This window comes from Molothrus ater, chromosome 1 (genome assembly GCF_012460135.2).
Source record: "Molothrus ater isolate BHLD 08-10-18 breed brown headed cowbird chromosome 1, BPBGC_Mater_1.1, whole genome shotgun sequence".
NCBI classification, from domain to species: Eukaryota; Metazoa; Chordata; class Aves; order Passeriformes; family Icteridae; genus Molothrus; species Molothrus ater.
Genome location: NC_050478.2, coordinates 35,407,422 through 35,427,075, shown reverse-complemented (window position 1 = coordinate 35,427,075; position 19,654 = coordinate 35,407,422). Strand labels below are relative to the sequence as shown.

Below are 19,654 nucleotides of genomic sequence, written 5' to 3'. Positions count from 1 at the left end.
TTACTGACAAATCTTAACATTTGATTTACCTTTCTGGACTGTCACAGGGTACTGAACTGGCATTCTTGCTGGAAAAGCCAACACAGCAGTTTTAAGCTCTCTTTATTGCATAGTGATAATTTCTGGAGAGTTTACCATTGCAAGGGTTATTTTCCTTGGACTCATTACTGTACTGACATCTGTCATTCTATTATCAACTCTGAGACTGTAGTTTAAACTCTGATTTTTCTGAATAATCAATAGTCTTGTCATCTTGCCCTCCACTGCCTTTTCACCAAGAGCTGAAAATGCTTCCAGCACTTGACCATTTATTACCCTTTAAAAGTTTTGTCTTTTAAAATGTTATTGATTCATGAGAGGAATGTTCCTTTTTCAATTAAATAATTAACTGCCCAAGTAACAAGAGAGTTGTTCCACTCAGTTTTGATTGCTGTGGAAGACAACTTTTCAAATCCACACCCTTTTTATACTTACAGCTTCAGTTTTCACACAAAAGAATTAAAAGAAATGTCTTTATTTATACATAACTGCTCTGGATGCTGCAGTCAAATATGTATAGTTTTAAATACATATGGTGACTGCTGCATACTGAAGTTAAAACATTGCTTTAGAGATATAGTCGTATGGTCCAGTAAACCTCTGCATGTATCTACAAGTAATTATTTGTTTTCCAAAGCAGCAGGAAATCAAGATGTCTCTGCATATAAATCTTGGACAATAAAAGCAGAAAAAACTCATAATAGCTCTCTTGTCTCTCAGGCCAGCAGGGACTGTTGGTATATTCCACTGAGTATCAGATATCAACAGTATAATAGGAAAGTTTTTCTGTCCTTAGCAGCTTTTCTCAATTGGGAAATTAAATGTCCTTTCATCCACCAGCCATGGATCAGGATTGGCTTTAGTACATTTCAACTTCAAATGCTAATAAAGGGTTTGTTTTTAGGCATTGTGTCATGCTAATAATGCAAATAACAATAAAAGACAGAATGAGTGTCAACCCTGCCCCCAGTTTGTTAGTGGGTTTTTTCTTACCATTCCAAATCAGACTGCTTGCCCCTCAAAGAGCACAAAACATGCATAAATATTTACGTCCAAACCTGTTTCTTACTGATGTCACTTCTGCAGACAGGATACTGTCACACCTTGCTCCTTTCTGGCAGGTTACCCTGCTGCAACTGTGACCAATACAGAGCACATGATGGCCTGCTCCTTCAACCTTCCAGATCTGAACAATTTACAGTTCAAACCAATAGCATTTCTAGCACTCATGGCAAAATCACAAAGAATGAACTGTATTCCCCTGCTCTGTCTGAGGGAGAGACAGACTTTGCCCTGCAGTTTTCTGGCTTCCCCCTCCAGGTGCCTTCTTGGACATTTTCAGGAGCATATTGTCAATGGGTTAGGGGTCTTGTGCCATCCTTTCTGTGGAGAGGGCAGTGTGCATGAGTGTAGGATGGGAAACATCCCTTGATCAGCTTTTCTAAGCCAGGAAAAAGCACAGCTACTCAGCACATGCAGATGGAAAATTAAAAAACCTTACATGGAGAATACAGAGTCAAGGACCTTTCACGCCATAGCAGCTACACACAGCTGAGCAGAGGACAGCAACCATCCCACCTTGTGAAAGGATCTACTAGGGAAGGTGGCAGAGAGAGATTAAAAACTATTTTGGTGCCCACTGAGATTGCTCCAGGCCCAAGACAAAACCATATTGATACAGTGAACTGGTGAGAGGCCTTTGTGCTCTTTTTTAAAGCTCTCCACCACTTCTGGCAAGGGTGAACCATTCATTCTTTGTAATGCCTTAAGCACCCAGACATACTTTCACACAAGTATTAAGAACATCAGATTAAGTCTTCCTCCCCAAGGAATGTAATAAAATTATAGGCCTGACTTGCTCCTGATTTAGTAACATACAGTACTCTTAAATTTAAGCATAATTAACCTAATCCTACGATGTGTTATTAGTGGATAGCAGACAGCTGTAGAAAATCTGTGAAAGTTGTGTCCTTAGATGGGTCGTCACTGTCAAGAGGCAGGCCTGCAAACATGAAAATTAACATTTATACCATCATTGCTGATGCATAAAGCTTTAGGATATTTAGGTTTAACATAATTAAAAGCCTGATTAAAACCTCTTGGAATCTCCTGGTTGTGTTTTCCCTTGACATACCAGTCTGCAATTTCAGCATGCCTCTGGAAACCTCAGAGGCAGAGTGAGTGTGAAGACTGATGCATCAAAGAGCAAAAGACTTAAGTGTTATGGAAAGCTTAAATCCTCCAAACAGGATCACTCCTGACAGAGAATCAGAATCAATAGCAGCAGCTATTGTCAGTGCCCAACAAATAAAGCTTGTAAACTGCATGTTTTCAAACTCATAGGAGGATGAGGAAAAAAAAATTGTGAGTGGCAGATTGCATCTGGGATTCACAATTCCTACAGGTTAAAGCCTCAGTAGTTACTAAAAGTCAGTTGTCTGATTTCCTTGCCCCACCTTGGTGATGCAATTTACAATAGCCCCTACTCCTGAGGAACTTGGAGTTCCTTAAAAATAAAACCTGGATTTTTTTTTGTTTTGTTTTGTTTTCTAAACAGATTGTGAAGTACCTATGACAAAAGAAGCATTTTTAGTGATTTTTTTTTCCTTGGGCTTACTACAGCAGTGTAAAAAGACAGCCAGTCTCTGTGAGACTGAGGCTGTTGCTGAGGAATCCCACACAATCACAGAATTCCTTCTCAGCTGGAAGGGATCCACAAGGATCAAGTCCAGCTCTTAAGTGCATGGCCCATTGCGGGTTGAATTCATGACTTTGGCATTATTGTCACCATGCTCTAACAACTAAGACCTAAAAACATAAACCATGAACATAATCTATAAAAAGCTACTATGTGCCAGCTCAGGAAATGATCAATGTTAAGCAATTTTATGTACACATGAAAGGGTCAGCTTTACATAGCTGGAATTGTAAAATTCTCACTCTTCTTGCAGGTTACACTTTTACTGGGGTGTACTCTAGATCATCTTAAGGTTACAACATAACTGATATAAAAAATATTTCTCTTAATATGTAAGTTTAAAATCTGGAGTCATCAGAAAGAGTACATGAGTGTAAAAGCTACATTCTACTGTGAAGGGAATGTTGATGATGACAGATCTGGGTGTCTCCACTGGGAAGGAGATGAAACCTCCCAAGGGATGTGGGTGAAAAGACTTCACATCAGCCCCTCCCTGTAGCAGGAAGGACATTGTCTTTACAGTGTAATTCTGAATATTTTATTGTTTGAACATTGGACAGTTTAATTGCCATAAACACCTGCATGCCATTTCACCCTGCATTTGCCTAGAGCTGTCTTTTGTGTTTATTGCTGGTTTGTTTGGGTTTTTTTAAAATATTGAACATGACAAAGCATTTTAAAGATACTTAATGTTCTAATGCAGGCACGGGAGCTCCTGCCAAGTACTCGTTCACCCTTAAGAGCAGAAAACCATCCCTTCTGTTCATGCAGCTCCCATGCAGAGAATTCAAAAGCATTTAGGAAATACTATCTGCCTGTGAACAAGGTACATGGTGTGAAAAAGTACAGCCACAATTAGATAAAATATGGCAAAGTTATAGCTCATTGTAGCAGCTGCAAAATGTACCTGTTAGGTTTGAGCCAGAGAAAAACCAGCCCTGACAAGTTCACCTTTACTGTAGTCTTTCATAAAGGGTCATTGCTCTGGTGCAAATTACTTCTGTGTGATAGCACAGCCATGCTCCCTAAGGAATTTCAGTTTTGGACTCCACTCCAAACTCAAAGTTTAGGTGCTGGGTTCAGGTGAAAGTTCTAAGGACAGTCATGAGTACTTTGTATCCTACCTTTCTGCTAGATCATGCTTTCACCAAGGCCACCTCCAGAGCCTAGGATTGCCTCTTGAACTCATTTTCCAGCACCATTCCTTCCACAAAGACATAGAGCTTATTTTCATTTTTTCTTTAACAAGACACAGGTTTTTACCAGGTCAGACCAAACATCCATCTAACCCAGCATCCTCTGATAGTAACTGATAACAAACATTCCCTTCTTATCTCTTGAATAGGAAGAACTGGGATAACGCTTCTGCTATGCTCTCCCACTTCTGACAAGACATCAACACTGACTGTTCAAGAAATTCCCATTGGGGGTTATAACCCTGTCTTTGTTCTGGAATTTGCCTAATAGTTTTTGAGCCCCATCAACAGCACTGCGATACCTAAGCTGACATTTAAAGCACTTACAGGGAAGGTGGCTCCCTCAATTATGTTTCCCTCATGTCTGAGGGCACTCAGCCCTACCTTTGTCACGAGAGATACCTGGGGCCATAAATCTTCCCAGTCTATTGGATGGGCAGGTTTCTCTAACTACCAGATACCACAAGGCATCTTCCTCTTCAGGCATAATTTTAATAGCCTCTGGGCAGGTTCAGGATGAAGATCAACAGCACAGGCTAACAGAGCAGCTGTAAGGAAGACTGAATTAAATGGCACATGGGTAATACATTGCCATAAGCATAAAAAGAGGACTGCCAATGTGCCTGTCTTAAAAACCAATTACATGACAGAAAAGGCTGCACATTCTCTCCATGCTGGGATCTCATCCTTTGGAAAGGATGAAGAGCCTCAGGTTTTAAGTCCTTCAGAGCACACACCATTTCCTACTGGAGTGTAAGGGCACCTAGATGCATCCCCCATAGTCAGCTGCATCTTCAGATAAGATCCTGCCACTCATACTCACAAGAATTTAGTTGGTGTGTTCATCAACAGATACAGGCATTAGACAAGGGAATCCCTCCCCATAAATTTAGCCATGTTTTATCACCTAAAAATGACTTTTCTCCAAGTTCTCTCCTTAGTCAAGCCTTCAGTGAACCCCACCCCTTCTAAAATCTGTCAAACATGGCAAATGATATTGCCATGTTACTTAAAGGCAGATGAAAGCAGGTGGTAAAGCTGTCACAGCAACAGGCAGCAGAACACAGCCCCCACAAGCAGCTTTGATTTGGCAAAGAAGATGGAGAGGCACTTCTCCAGGATCCCTGTGGCATTAACACTGCTGGTAGTAGCTTTTAGTTCCCATTTTGTTGGTTGAGCAAGTTCTCTTTCCTCTCAAGGGACTGCCAAGGTGCTCTAGGAGACATGCAGAAGACTCAGCCTCCTCAGGCCCAGCGCCACCGAGGAGTCACATGGGGGGATGCCCCAATTCCCAAGCAAGACAGGAAGGACAGCATTTTCAAAATGTTTCCTGCATGCTGATTGGCACAGGTCCCTGTCTAAAAGCAAATCCCTCACACACTCTGGCAGCTGGCATCTTACGTGCAGATACCAAAGGCTGGGTGTATGTCCTGAAAATATCCCACTTCTTAGTGCTCACTGGGCACTTCCATGCAGAAGCTGCCAATCTCAAGAAGCAAAATGTGTGCTGCAATTTTTGCCTCTTCCCTAATTGTCGGGTTCGGCTGTCTGTCTCTGTCCCGACACGGGTAGGGTGGTTCTTGGGTGGCACGCGTTTCAAAGGACGAGTCTGGACTCTTCAGCTTTTCGGTCTTCGGGTTGTTTATTATTTCTTATCTACAAAATTTTCTGTCTGCCCAACAGAGGTCTGATCTGCAAGCAGTCACAGGCACTCTCTGATCACCCACGGGGCGGTCATGTCTTTTTATACTAAAATCTACGTACATAATATTTACCTTTATTTTCCAATGCTTTTCACCCATGTTAGCAAGTGCACCTTCACCCTAAACCAATCCCCAAGTGCCAACATCACCACAGGAGATGGAGGACAAGAAGAAGAAAGAAGAAGGACGAGACACGCCCTGATCCCTCCATCTGGTCTCCATAACCCCCCTGTACCAAAAACCTTAAAGTCTATATTTCACCCTCTAAATGTGTCCCTTTTACACCCTTCACTCTAAAGTGATTCTCATGTCCTCAAACTCTTGTTACTTCTGTGGATGGATCAAAATCAAGCCACCAAACACTCTTGGCAACATTCCAGGATTTTCGAGACCCCCAAGGGTTCTCCTGGCATCTCTGGACATCGGGAACGATGTGCTGAGATCCCACACCTAATAGCAGGCACTTTTTGGTATCACTTGTAGGAACTGCCAAATGCCATAAAGGACCAGCAAAGCCTTGGCAACTGACCTTTCCCTAGCCTTGGGAACAAGCCCTGACAACATTTACAGTGATGGTTCAGACCAAAAACATGGTAAAATTGTGCTGCTGGTTTCTACTCTGGATTAAAGGGTTTTGAAAGGTGTCATATGACTGCTGCTTGACATAGGCATTTGTTGAAGCAAATATTTTTAAAAAGAGCTTGAACAGCTCTTAATTAAATGGGTTTGTATTGTGCTGTGTAAGGGTGTGCCCCATCCTGGCTGGCAGAGCAAAACAGGTAAAGGCTAAAGCAGTAACTAACACTGAAGCACAGGGAGGGATGGGGGTGCTCTGCACACCTCAGGACTTAAAACCCTCTTCAACCTTTGGTCTTGCTCTCAATGCAAACAAAAGCATGAGAGAAGGTTTCATTGGCCTTTATAAAGAAGCTGTTTAGCAGTAAAAGCTGATCTACAGGCAGTGGACAAAAGAACAATAGCCCTGCCGAAATGCTACACGGGGCTGAGGTTCTGTAAGGAATAATTTCAAGTTGACTGGAAAAGATCAAATAGCAGCTGGAAAGCAAGAATATACCAGGGAGGAGGGGAGAAAGCAGCTACACTGCTTCAGTACAAACAGCTGAAAATACAGAATAAAAAATACATACGTTATTAGACAGCTCTTTTGCATTGTTAACTCCATTTGCATTGATAAATAAAGCAGAAATTTTCCTTTTTAACCTTCTCACCTTAGTATAATTTTGACAGTTTTGTGTAACTACACTCCCTTTTTATGAGTTTTTACTGAAGCTTAGAGACACAAGGGTACTGAGACACCATTGAAGTAAATGGAATCAGACACCTCAATGCTTTTGTCAGTGTGACCCTTTGACCACACTGGAAATCTGCAGCTGCACGAGGGGAGACACATTCCCACACCACTACTTTACATACACATCTTAGGATATAACTGAATTGTCTTTCCTACCTGTGCAAGTGGGACACACATGCCACAGATGCAATTCCACCTCTGCCCATCTCTGGCTCTAGTTGAAGTCTCAGCCATGTCCTGGAAGTCACTGTGCAGTGATGTGTTAAGTCGTGTTAAAACTCCCACATACCTAAAGCTTCCTCTTAGAGATCTAAAACTTTAGGAATCTCATTTGACACTCTTGCCTCCACTTTTTACACCTTGGTTTTCTTAGGTACTTTTTGGCATAGTCTGACTTCTCAGACTAGATGCATAACTTTGTTCACATGCTTAGAAGCATTACTTTAGTCTTATTTCCTACATTTCCTTTCTTTAAAGTAGGGATGATGGATGCCTTTTTTCAGGAAGATGAAAGGATCAGTCTTCAGGTGAGCTCACTTCTCCAGAGCACTCCACAACTGCAAGGTTATGAATTTGAGTTTAGATTTATGCATAAGTCATAGGTTTATCTTCTAATTTTGTGGAAACCTTTTGCAGATGACAAGCTCAGCTAAATTCTCGTTTCAGCAGAAAAAAAGTGAAAAAGCAATCAATAAAACTAGAGAGGTAATACATAGTGTGTTAGAATACTCATTAAAAAGGTGTCTGTATGGTAAACTATTACAGCAGAAAAATAAAAATATATGGATTAAGAAAAAATAGCTGTCATCAACAAAAATAGATAATATTTTAAGTGCTTCAACTGATCATTTAAAGTGGGACCTCTGCTTTCTAAAGCTTATGTGATTTCAGTCATGCTCCACAATGTCTGCTGTTCTAATGTGATTCTTCACTTTCTCACTCTTTGCCATTTCAGAGGCAATTCAGCAGATGTTAATTAACACCTGTGATAGCTAATATATTACCTAGAGGCATTTTCCTACCTACTGTTAGTCAGTGGAGAACTGAGCCAGGAACAAACCATAACTTGCCAGCCTTGCAGGAAGAATTAAACTACCTCTAAATGCTCAGTGCAGTATCTAGCCATGGGCTTATCTCTTCCTCAGATATATGCCAGTGTAAAATGCTGTCCTTGTATATTCTGTACATTTCATAAATTCTACTTCTCTAGCTGTTTTAGGTTCTAGCAAGGAGATTATTATAGCACTGTTATAACACGAAAAGAACACAAGAACAGAGAAGTCAGAAAATATGGTTTTTTTCTCCTCCTCCTCCTCCCCTTTTTGCAGTGGTCTGAGCTACAGCATTTCTAGGAAGTACTGCTGGCGGGATTTCTCTTTGAAGTTTACACCATGCTCCTAGTCCTGAACTCAATGATGTTAAACAGGACAGGTGAACCAATTCTGTTTTTTGGAAACTTGTCACTGAAAGGACATGCCAAGATAAACACAACCAAGAATGCACAGACAATGAGGCTCCTTCTGTTTCCCAGGTAGTCATAGCTCCAGAATCAAGACTAAGGCTCAGTTCTGCTTCTGTTCATGAAATTCAGTGGGAAAGAGCCCAGAAACAGATCTATTTTAACTTTTCCTTTTCTCTTGGCCACTGAAGTGCTGCCCACTCTCCTGTCATCTTGAGAGATCAGTGGATGGTTTATCTCCTCAAACATTTACAGACTGAGCAAAGAACAAAGACCCGGAAAGCAAAATAAACTTAAGTCAGCAGTGAGGAAAAAAAGGTGAGTCACCAAAGTTCAAGTACACACTACCTCAAATTTTTCACTTCAACAGGCATACAAAGGTATGGTTCTTATTTTCAGTAATGGGGAGAGTAATGCTCTTTACCTCGTTATGTAAAAGGAATGACCAGGAGGAACAATAACTTTGGATGAGGGGAAAGACCTGAAACTTTGCAAACAGGCAGCAGGAGATTCACAGCATGCACAGGCTTGTGTCTGAAAATCAAGTTTATTTCCCACATCCCAAAACATCTGATAGTCTGGTCACTAATATTCTGAAAAGAACCATTCTTTCTTATTTAACTCAGAAGAAACCTGATGTTTTGATCTGATGAGGATAACTCACCAGCATAGATTTTTTCTTAAAATCATGCCCTACAGCTATCATGGAAAGCCACTTGCTATCCCCAAAACACGCATTATCTGATGTTATATTGCTTTATCTAGATAAAATGGGCAGTAACTCAAATTCATAAGCTGCAGCTGCTAATCAATATGCTTTAGTTGAAGACTACATTCAAATACTGTTTCTTAGAGCTACTTGTGAATTTCAGATGTGTCATTAAGGATAAAACTGATAAACTACTTCACTACTGCTTGTGTCTATAAAATCGAGCAACTTTTATCTCTTTTGTTGTATTCTGAAATGAAAAATCAGAGCCAGCAGGTTTCTCCTCTTATTTACAATAAATTAGAAATGAAGAGGAAAGGTTTGCTTTTCAAAATGGTGTAATTATATGGTGTCAAATATCATTCTATAACCAATCCTCTATTGCCCCAGCTTTTAAAAGACATCTTAGAAAATACCAGGTTTGGGTTTTTTTGTTTTGTCCTACCAGATAGAATCCCAAGAGGCAGCAAAATGAGCTTCCAGTTTGTGGCTGCATTTGAAACAGCTTGTCTTGTGATATCAGCTATTTAAATGAGCCACATTAAACATAGACTTTAAGGTCGAGCATCTAGCTGCACTGGCCAGGCCAAGGCCAGAAGTTCTGTCCTTCAGATTTTAGCCTTCATATGAGGTTATCTTGCTCAGGGACAAGAGACTTGATATTTTAAATATAAAATTATCACTGGTGCCAATACAGTGAAGAGAGAACTAAAAAAAAACAACAAAGAAAAACAAAGAAAAAAACCCCAAAAACACCACCATCACAGAAAAACTCCCAAAAAACCCAAAGAAAAAAAAAACAAAAAAATCAAAACCAAACCAAACAAAAAAAAACCCTACACCTTCCCCTTCCCCCAGCTCAAAAAAAAAAAAAAAAAAAAAAAAACCAAAACCAATCCTCCAAACAGTGAAGACTCCTCTTCCTCCAAACAGTCAGGTCTCCTCTCCATTTTTCCAGTTCAGTTTAAGTCATACCCTGACATAACATCTGAGGTTAGAAGTCTTGAGGCTTTCAAGGCATTTATTCCAGCGTTTCCAATTTAGGATCATTTTCTGCAGGTGCTCCCTATAATCTTTGTTGAGGTCCAGCCTGACCAACCTACAATAGCAGGGAATGATTCACCAGGCAACCACTCAGAGATTTATTTTTAGTTTTGGCAAGAGTAGGAATAAGCAAGCATATACTTTGCAAGTTTATTTGAAAAGTTCATTCTATTTGCTAAATATTTATCTTTTGCCCCAAACCAGCAATCCTTAGTATCTAGGTTAATATTAAGAAAATTGCACTGTAACTGACATAGCTGAGGTTCACCTCATCTGCTTATTTCTATTTATTTTGTCAATATGTCACTGTTTACTTTTAAAAATATACAGCAAGTACTTTTTCAGTCACCCTGTTTCCTCAACTTTGTTTCTGATCCATGATCTTTATAAAGAAGATGAAAAAAATACCCATACTAAGAGTGCAAACTGCCTTTTAATAATCCACTGGCCAGAAATGCTCTATGGTTATACAGAGGAAGTATTGTCCAATACATAAGAAATGATTTCCACTTCAAGGGTTAAAAACAGTAATTCAGATGCTCCATAAAATGCCAGGTTTTTTGTTTTTTTTTTTCTGTGTCAGCTTAATTAATTTACATGTGTACAGATTACTTAAGCTTTTTTTGGTGCTCTGGCTGGGAAACAAGAGGACTATTTCTGTGCAACAGGTTGTGGCCAAGAGGCCTTCTCCCTCCTGCTGGCCCTGCTGCGTGGGTGAGCACTAAGCTGCAGGTACTGCTGTGCACAGAGGGCAGGGAAAGTGAGACGAGGCCGCCAGCCCTTTTTCTCATGGATCTAGTTTTTCAGTGGCTGCTATCATATTCATTGAAGCAAGGATTTGACTGAGCAGGAAGATAGAATTACGTCTCCTTGCCACAGCTCAAGGTCAGGATAAAGATGGAGGAGCGCTGTGAGGTATTTTACGTGCATTTATTGACTTCGTATTCTGACCGAATTTCCAAGGTGAAAGTATCATAAGCAAGGATTAAGACGTAGCTAATATTTAGTCACATATTAGCCAGTATTGATATTGAACCTTAGAAGCAGCCATCTGAAAGCACACCAGACTTCTTGAATAAAACCCAAATTGGGTATTTCTTGTGCCTAGGTAAAGACTTGCAAACAACAAACCTGAGACATTTCCAAAGAGCAAACAGAGATTCACTGTAGAACAAGGCAGCTTTTAGGTAGAGAAGAGAGGAGGAAACTGTATTTTCACAACAGTTTAAGGATTAAAAATGGAAAAAAAGCATCTACATGAGATATAAAAAACTAGTCTGCATTCATTCTCCAGCCTCTGCTAGTTCTGAGGATCTGACTCTCACAGCACTCACACCAAACTAGATGCAGAAATTAAGAAATGCATCAGTGCAATTTCTGCTTACTTGTTCTTCCATTTTGGGCACACACATATACAAAAACACTTCTTTGGACTTCAGAATACATAAACACAGGCAGACTACTTCTGCCTATAATAAACATGAACAGTTTGGCCTCCAAAGGTAGTATGACAACCCTGGCAGCAAATGCACCACTTTGTGCCTCCTTCCTCCCCAGTCCCATCCTGTAGCTGGAATATGGTTCTTCATCATCCACCTCTCTGTTTCCAGCTTTTAAACTTTCCCCTTCTTTCTTACCCCCCTTTTCTCAAGACTAGGTTTGCTCTGATTGCTTCTTCTCAAGAGAAGCATTTCAGTTGTCCCTTGACTGAAGAGGCCTCCCATAAGAAAAGCACCCCTGAGGAGAAAGTTTAAAGACCTCCCCTCACCTCACCCAGACCTTTTCTTGATCATCATGGAGTCAGCAATATAAAAATACAGTCCAAATCCAGTACCTTGTAGTTTTACTAAAGGAAATTTTAAAAGCATGTATCTACACACTGGGTGGAGGAAAAAAAAAAAGAAAAACTTTCATGGAAATGGATTTGATACTACAGTCCCTCTGTCCTTGGGTTCCAGGGTCTGAAGGAGTGAATGACCAGTGAGCACCTCAGCAGCTACGTTGTCTGAGTTTATTGCACAGGAGCTTTCAAGGTTCATTACATATTATTGTGCACATTGAACCACGGGGCACTTGCCCAGCATCTAGTGCAACATTTCAGTGATTGTCAGTGGCTGGTTTAATCCATATTTTCAACTGGAACTCATTTCTTATTTCCTTTCCAGTCTTTTTATTTTTAATTGACCTCAAATGATTAGTTACAACCAAACAGAATCATAACTGCATAATACTTGACTGTTAGGAAATAATTTTCAGTACCTGCCACTATGTAGTATCTTGTATTCAGAAAAAGTCTAAAACCATTTTAACAATATAAAGCATATTGCAAATGCATTTAAAATAAATAAGTCAGTTGTTGCTACATCACCTACTGTCAAGAAATGTGTAATTGCCAAGTATTTTTAGCTAATTTTGCTCTGTAAGGCACAACACCAGTACAAATCTGGCTTATATTTATTTGTCCAAAAAAAATCCAAGAGCTCTTAGAGGGAGTGGATAACTACTCGAGTGAAAGCACATTATCTCACCGTCAGAAGAAATCCTGGGACACTTTACCTTGCTTCAAAAGCCTCAGACAAAGTAAGCAGTAAACACTTCCAGTGGTGCCCAAGCCTATTTCCACATTAGAACTGCAACCCTACTTGTGCTCTCCAGGTCTGGTCTCATGTCCCAAAAGAATGTTTACATCTTATCACACAATTTCTTCACTGAAGCTTCATTATCCCAGTTATCACCAATTATGCAAAAATCATGTATCCCCTGGGTAAATAGTGTGAATTGCTAGACAACATGGGCCTCCCTCTCTAACAGAACTACAAGGGACCAGTCTCTGAAACACCTTCTTAGTATTACACAGTAAGAAAAGGGAGAATACCAGCATGGTCCTGCCTTTTCCATATGCAAATGCGATGTGATGTGGGACATGGGCGAAAGCAAGAGCCTGCCCCTCACAATGCCTCTCTCTGGACCCCCGTGGGGGATGGAAGATGTGTTTGTGGCTAACAGCAGGACTGGCGCACTTTCGGCACCACCGGAGGTCCTCTGCCCTGAAATTAGATAAGAGCACTTTGCACCCCCCTTCGTTTGATAAGACAGCTTGTGAGATGAAAGCAGCAAAGAGCCTCCTTGGCTTGAGAGCCAGAAGGAACTGGATCACAGGCCTCAGAGTCAGCACGTTGGCTCCTGGCGAGGGCTGCGGGAAGGTTCAGAGACCCCACCGTCGGCCTTGGGATAGCACCTTTGAGTCTGCTCACCACAGTACAGGGAGTGGGATGTTTATTTGTGGTTTTTTAAAAGACAATCACATCGTCCCGTCATCCAGGGGTTTGCTATTGGCGGTGTTCGTGTAACACAGCGCCCGCGATTCCCTCGCCTGGCAGCGCTGCCGGGCTCCCCGCAGGGTCCGCTCAGGGTGTGGGGAGCCGCTGCCTACACGGCACCCATGGGTCCAAGCCCAGCTGTGGGGCAGTCACCGACTCCGGCTGCCTGTCCCGCCAGTTCACCGGCCACCCATCCAGCGGCGGCTCCTCGGCAAGCTCCTCCCGGGCTACTCGGGCCCTTGGGCGGCATGGCCTGGGGCGCCGCCGCCGTCGAAGACCTCGGGGCTGTCGGCCAGCAGCGAGGTGCGCACCTTCCGCCGCTCCTTGAAGCGGCCCGAATGGGACACTCGGAGGCTCCGCCGGTTGCCGACTCCGGTTCCCGCGGCGTCGCCGCTGCCGAAGGGACCGGACTGTTCCTCCCGGCCGTCGGGGCTGGGGGTGTCAGCGGGGGTCTCGCTGGCGACGGGGTGCGGCGGGGCTACTGCCGCTTCCTTGTGCTTCTTCTTGCTGGTCAGCGATTTCCACCAGGGCCCGGCCGAGCCCTTCACGCCGGCCCGAGGAGCGGCGGTGGCCGCGGCGCTGTCCGCCATCTCGGGCTCCTGCGGGGGGGGAAGAGGGCGAAGACGGGTTGGCAGCCGGGCACGCCGCCTCTCCGCTCGGTGGGCGCCGGGACTCCTCTTGCCCAGCACCGGAGGACAGGCAGCACTGCCGGGGAGGTGTGCCCGGTGCCCGGGAGCGGCCTGCGGGGAGGGACGGGTCCGGCGGCGGCGGCCGGGCGGGCGCGGGGGGAGCGCTCCGGGCCCCGTCGAGCGGCTCGGAAGCGCTGCCCACTCCGTGCGCGGCTCGCACGGTCTCAGGTAAATGACGCCCTGGAGCCGGGCCGCGGGACCCGCTCCCTGCACTCACCACCCCCCGCTCCCAGAAGTAGACCCGAGGTCCGATACCTTGGGGCTGCCGCCTCCCCACGGGACGAGGCCAGGAGCGTGGCGCGTCGTGGGGCTCCTGAGATGGGGCTCCTTTCGCTTCCCCCCTCCCTCCTTCCCTCCTCTCCCCGCCCCGCCGGCTCCCTGCGCAACAGGTACGGGAAGCGACACTGACCTGGGGCCCGCCCGGCGCTGCGGAGCGCGCTCCTGCCCCGCGGGGATCGCGGCCGCCGCCGCCGCTCGGCCCTGCGCTCCCCGGCGCGGCGGGGAGGGAGGGCAGCGGCCGGCGGCGAGAGCGGCTGTGCGGGGCGGCTGTGCGGAGCGGAGCGGAGCGGAGCGGAGCGGCAGGTGCCGGCCGGCCCCGCGCTCGCCCCCGTGGGCGGAGCGGCGGCACGGCCAGCCCCGGGGCCGGGCGGCTCCCGCTCACCTGCCCGGGGTGGGGCAGGACGGGCCGGGCCCGGGCCCGCGGGGCTGCAGGGAAGAGGGTCGGTGTCCCCTCCAGGGAGACCCGGCGGTGGAGAGACAGGGGGAGGGGCAGAGGAAGAGGAGGATGAGCAGAGAGTCTCAGCGCAGGTGAGGCAGCGCCGTGAAATCCGGGGCTGCCGAGATGGATGCGGTGTTGCCAGCGTGCGTGGCTGAAACAAAATATCACTGCTTTTTGTTTGTGCACGTGATGGATGTGCGTGGGTGGGTATTTTAGAGCCTTGAAGAAAATAGAATTGTGGTTAACTGTGTTTCTTTAAAAAACGAGTTGTGCTGTAGGTCACACGATGTAGTCTGGTACTTGTATTCAAATTGACTTTGTATTGGGACTTTGACTTTCTGTGTGGTGATGGATATATGACCATACAAACGACTTTGTCTTTTTTCATTCACCCAGAAATGAGAAAAAAGATTTGCTTTTGTCACACCATGTGTTAAAAGTGATTATTTGTTCTTTGTAGAACTATGCCATGTAGTATGTGTTTGATTCCTAATGCCCTTCCCATCAACAGTGAGCCACTCAAGGGTGCCTATGATGGTGCAGTTGTCTGAAAGCAGCATATTTCAGCCCCGTCTTCTTTTGCCAATCAACTTCTGCTACTTGCAGCTTCCCAGAATAGCCCATAAAGATAAGAAGTATAGAAATTGGTGAATGCAGGTTACTGAGGGAGAGGAGCCTGGGGCATGCACTTACATTACTCTGTAGATTGCCCTCTTCAAAGGCAAAGGCTATTGGATAAGGAAGCATACACTTGAAAGCATACACTCCAATCTGTCTATCAAATCAATTAAAATCAACAGCAAAAAAAATCTCCTAGGGAATAAAACACAAACTTCCAGTGATAAAGGATGGCCTTTACATTCCCTCCTAGCAAGTAAGCAACTAACATTTTCCAAGACGCAAAGCACCAGGGCATCAGGCTCTCTTGGGCCAAGGATGGTAGCAGACCACAGAGTCAAATTTCTCCTTGTGACTGTGACCTACTGCTTTGCTACTCCTATCTGTAGAGAAAGAGAACACCAGCATCTCTCTCCATCTTGTGTCCAAGGAAAGTGCCTGGGGAAAAGGGAATTTATGTAGAAATAAAGGTAGTTTTTATGTTTAAATGCTCTTTTCACAAAAATATTGCTGGTTTTCTTTTATAGCTTTCAGTCCGCAAACAGGCTTATACAAAACATTTAGTATTTATTTTATTTTGATTACCATACACCTGACCTCTTAGCTCACAAAACACCAAACTTACATCAAATCAGTGTGGGGTTTTTTTCAGTTAAACCCATTTCAAAGAGTCCTAGAATGAGAGATTTTTCCTTTTTGACAGTGTACTGACAGCAGAGTCTACTGAAAAGAGAGAGGCAGGTTGGGAGGCTTTGTAAGACACGTGGGAGTGGGAGGATGCTGCCTGCATGAGTCTGTGGTGGTGCAGGAGGACAGCAAAACCTGCTCTGCTTTTGAAAGTCACAACATGCTGTTCCACAAGATTGTCACTAAGGTTAGTGTTTATACCAAAACAACTCTGACAGTGAAAATGTATGCTCTCTCCCTTTCTTGCTGCAAACAGTACTTGTTGCATTCTTTCAGTATACATATATTTAGAGTGTTTATTTAAACAGAAAAGTAAACATATTGCTTGTTTCAATGCATGGAGGTTGAATAGGACATTCATCTAATAAGACTACTGCAGTTAAATTCTGTCCTGTCTTTGCAGGAATAAAGGCTGGGATAAAAAAAATCAGTGAGGTTTTTTTAGTCCCAGCTAGGGTGGATATGCAGGATTCTAGCAGATGCAAAATAAAATGATAGGCTTTTTTTACATTATAACATGCTCCTTTTGTGTACAGTTGGACCATATTGATATAAGTTTCTTCAGAATTCTGAAGGGTCTCCAAAATTCAGAAATATCCTGGTATTTTCAAGATTTAGATTCTCAAAGACTGATTTGAATGTCAGTCCTCAAACTAATCTTATTTACAACCCCTAACTGTTACTGCAGTGAGTGAAAAAAAAATAGTGCTTCTTGCAGTTCCCACTATCCTTTTTCCAAACTTTGCAGACCCTCCTGTGCTCATGTTGAAACTGGGCTCTGGAAAGCTTGGATTGCCAAACCACACCCTTATCAAATTGTGTTGAGGCTACTCATCTCTACTGGCAGGACAAGAGTGGCACTGTCCGCTGCAGACTTCAGCCTTCCCAACACCATGGAACCCTTTGGTTTCCAAAGCTCTGATATTAAGTGCAATTACAATTATACCAAGGGGATCCCCAGAAGCAAAACATATCCACTAGTGAATATTTCTGTCAGAACTCTCATCTACCCTGAAACCCCAACCATCCAGCAAACATACTGGATGTTTGAAACTTAGGTTTCTCAAATACTAATGTTAAGGCCAACGATGTGTTCACACCAACTGAAAAAAGCATGGCACTGGCACCTATAGAGAGCAGAGCTCTGCTAAGGTCCATCTTCCTGTTGAATATCTTCCAGTAGTCAGCATTTGTATCTTCAAGTTTCAATTAAACTCTTAACCCTGCCCTGATACACAACTGAGCAAGTGGCTCACAGAAAAAAACAAAAAAAAAGAGCAACACTGATACCTCCTGGCACAAGTTGGCCCTTTTTCAGCATTAAAACCAGTTCTTGAAACTCCTAAGTCTCAGAGCCTAAATGTTACATTAATTTAAACCAATGGACCTCTGTGCAAAGGAAAAGATCACACAAACAACTGTGTCCCATCTGTGTCCAGCTGCCAATTCAGAAGAAGCCAGCAGTAACTTAATTTCTTGTAGATTTAGATTTCTATGTGCTAGTGGCATCTCAAATCTTTATTATAATAACCACAGGAAGGACTCCAACCATTTTATAATGGGCAAGAACATTTTCCCTGTTGACCGTAATCTGCTGCTTAGGACTGTGGAACTGCAGCATTCATTACCAGTCTACATCTGCCCTGCCAAAAGAAAAAAAAAAAAATTATTACCAAGGCATAGGTTTTAACCCTGCACCTGGTGTATTTAGCCTATTAGTGGTGACTCCCTGGCATAATTTCAAATTTGGGCCTCTGTCTATTTGTGCACTGGTCAGGCATGGTTTCAAGGCAGTGGGATTATTCCCCACTGCAAGAGGGAATAATCAAGCAAAGGATTATTCCCGTTAAGCAGGATGGATGAAAGTTTGTCACCCTCCCCAGCTTTATTGCAACAGGCTTTGCACCCTCCAAAACTTCTGTGCACAACCACTCCTCATTTAACAGCCTAGGACATGCATTGCAGCATAGCTTCTGGGTATGAAAGCAGCTGTTTGGCGGGCTGAAACACAGCCCTTGCACAATTTTTGAACCAGTACCTGTAGAAAAAAAAAAAGAGTCTCAAAGGTCACAGGTAACACTGAGAGGACCTCATTTAAGTACAATGTAATATGGATGGGGCATGGTTGCCTTGACTCCACTTTATTGACTGACACAGATGTAGTCTTAAGTTTTCTGATCTTACCTCCAACACTAGGGCAGACAACATCCTTATTTACATGGGCCCTGTGAAGGGAGCTCTCTGAAGGGAGCTAGTCCTGTAGTGGAATGCAAGGTGTTAGCTTAGTGCTAGTGCTCATTCTCATTCAATGGGAAGTTCAACTGCAAAAATAAAACTATCTCAGAACTCAACAGGTTCTGAAACTCTACCTAAAACACTACAAGGCTCAAAACTTCATCAAAACAGACTGTAAACACAGCTCTTCAAATTTTCAGTACCCAGCCAGCTTCTGACACCAGCTCTATTCTTACATTTTTATGTCCAGCAGCAGTTGATTCTTTGAATCCCAAACTCTTAGAATTTGTCTTCTCTTTCACCCTTACAGTATCTGAAGACAAAACTAAGGTTCTATTCCTTCAGCAGATCAGAAAAATATGGGCATATATGGTGACTATTGACACCAGTACCCTTCCTAGCTCTGAAGGCCTTGCAAAAGTCTGTTCATCCAATATCCCTATTCTTAACCAGAGAATCCATGCACTGTTTGGAAAGACAGAGCTGATCATTGGTGATACCAACATGCTGCAGTTTTCACAACTTTGGGAACCACTCAGTCATTAGAGCTTTAGATTTCCAAGGTCTGTCGCTACTTTAATTAATTCCTACTTTAATTGTAACTGTGACACTCATGTCTGAAACAACAAAAACCCCACCGTGAACAATAGCTCCTTGTTGACATCATCCCTATAGCATCATTCCTATTCCCAATACTGAGGGCTGTGCAACTTGCAGTGACAAGTCTGGTTCTTCAATATTTGGATTATTAACTTAACCCTAACTGTTACCTATGGACGTTATGATACCTATGGAGCCCAGTCTCCTGAAGTTCTTGGGTAGCAGCATGTGGTAATTAATATGGATTTTTCTGTACATTTATCATCATTTGTGCCCTACAGTAGAACAGAAATTAAGGTATCTTCAAATATGGCTGGCAGCAATTTATGCTCTTCAAGATCTAACTCTATTCCTCATTATAACATTCCTTTTAGTGGTAACAAATGGCTCATACTTTCAAGAAAAGAGAGAATATTTTGACTGGCACTTTTTCAGGCTCTGCAATGAAAGCAGCTTCCAGTGGCAACCTTGGTTTGTGCCATCCCCAAATCTGCTGCAAACGGAACCCTGACAGTTTCTCTACTTATAAGCAGCTGTTCATTTCTACTGTAGCTTATGAAGCACTTGCTCCATCCGACACAACTAACTGCAGTCCTTAAAACATCCTGCAACAATCCATGTCCTTCA

General features: G+C 43.4%; 1 protein-coding gene across 1 annotated transcript; it reads right to left on the bottom strand.

Moving 5' to 3' along the window:
* Positions 1-10,574: 10,574 nt before the first annotated feature.
* PRR15 (proline rich 15) lies at positions 10,575-14,650 on the bottom strand. The gene is made up of 2 exons (XM_036406495.2): positions 14,579-14,650; positions 10,575-14,079 (listed from the first exon to the last, which is right to left on the bottom strand). The coding sequence occupies exon 2, from the start codon at positions 14,068-14,070 to the stop codon at positions 13,708-13,710; it is 363 nt and encodes a 120-aa protein (XP_036262388.1). The 5' UTR covers positions 14,071-14,079; positions 14,579-14,650; the 3' UTR covers positions 10,575-13,707.
* Positions 14,651-19,654: the final 5,004 nt, after the last annotated feature.

What these genes read in the sequence shown, in the direction of transcription:
- PRR15 (XM_036406495.2), bottom strand. Translation starts at nt 14,070, where the DNA reads ATGGCGGACAGCGCCGCGGCCACCGCCGCTCCTCGGGCCGGCGTGAAG.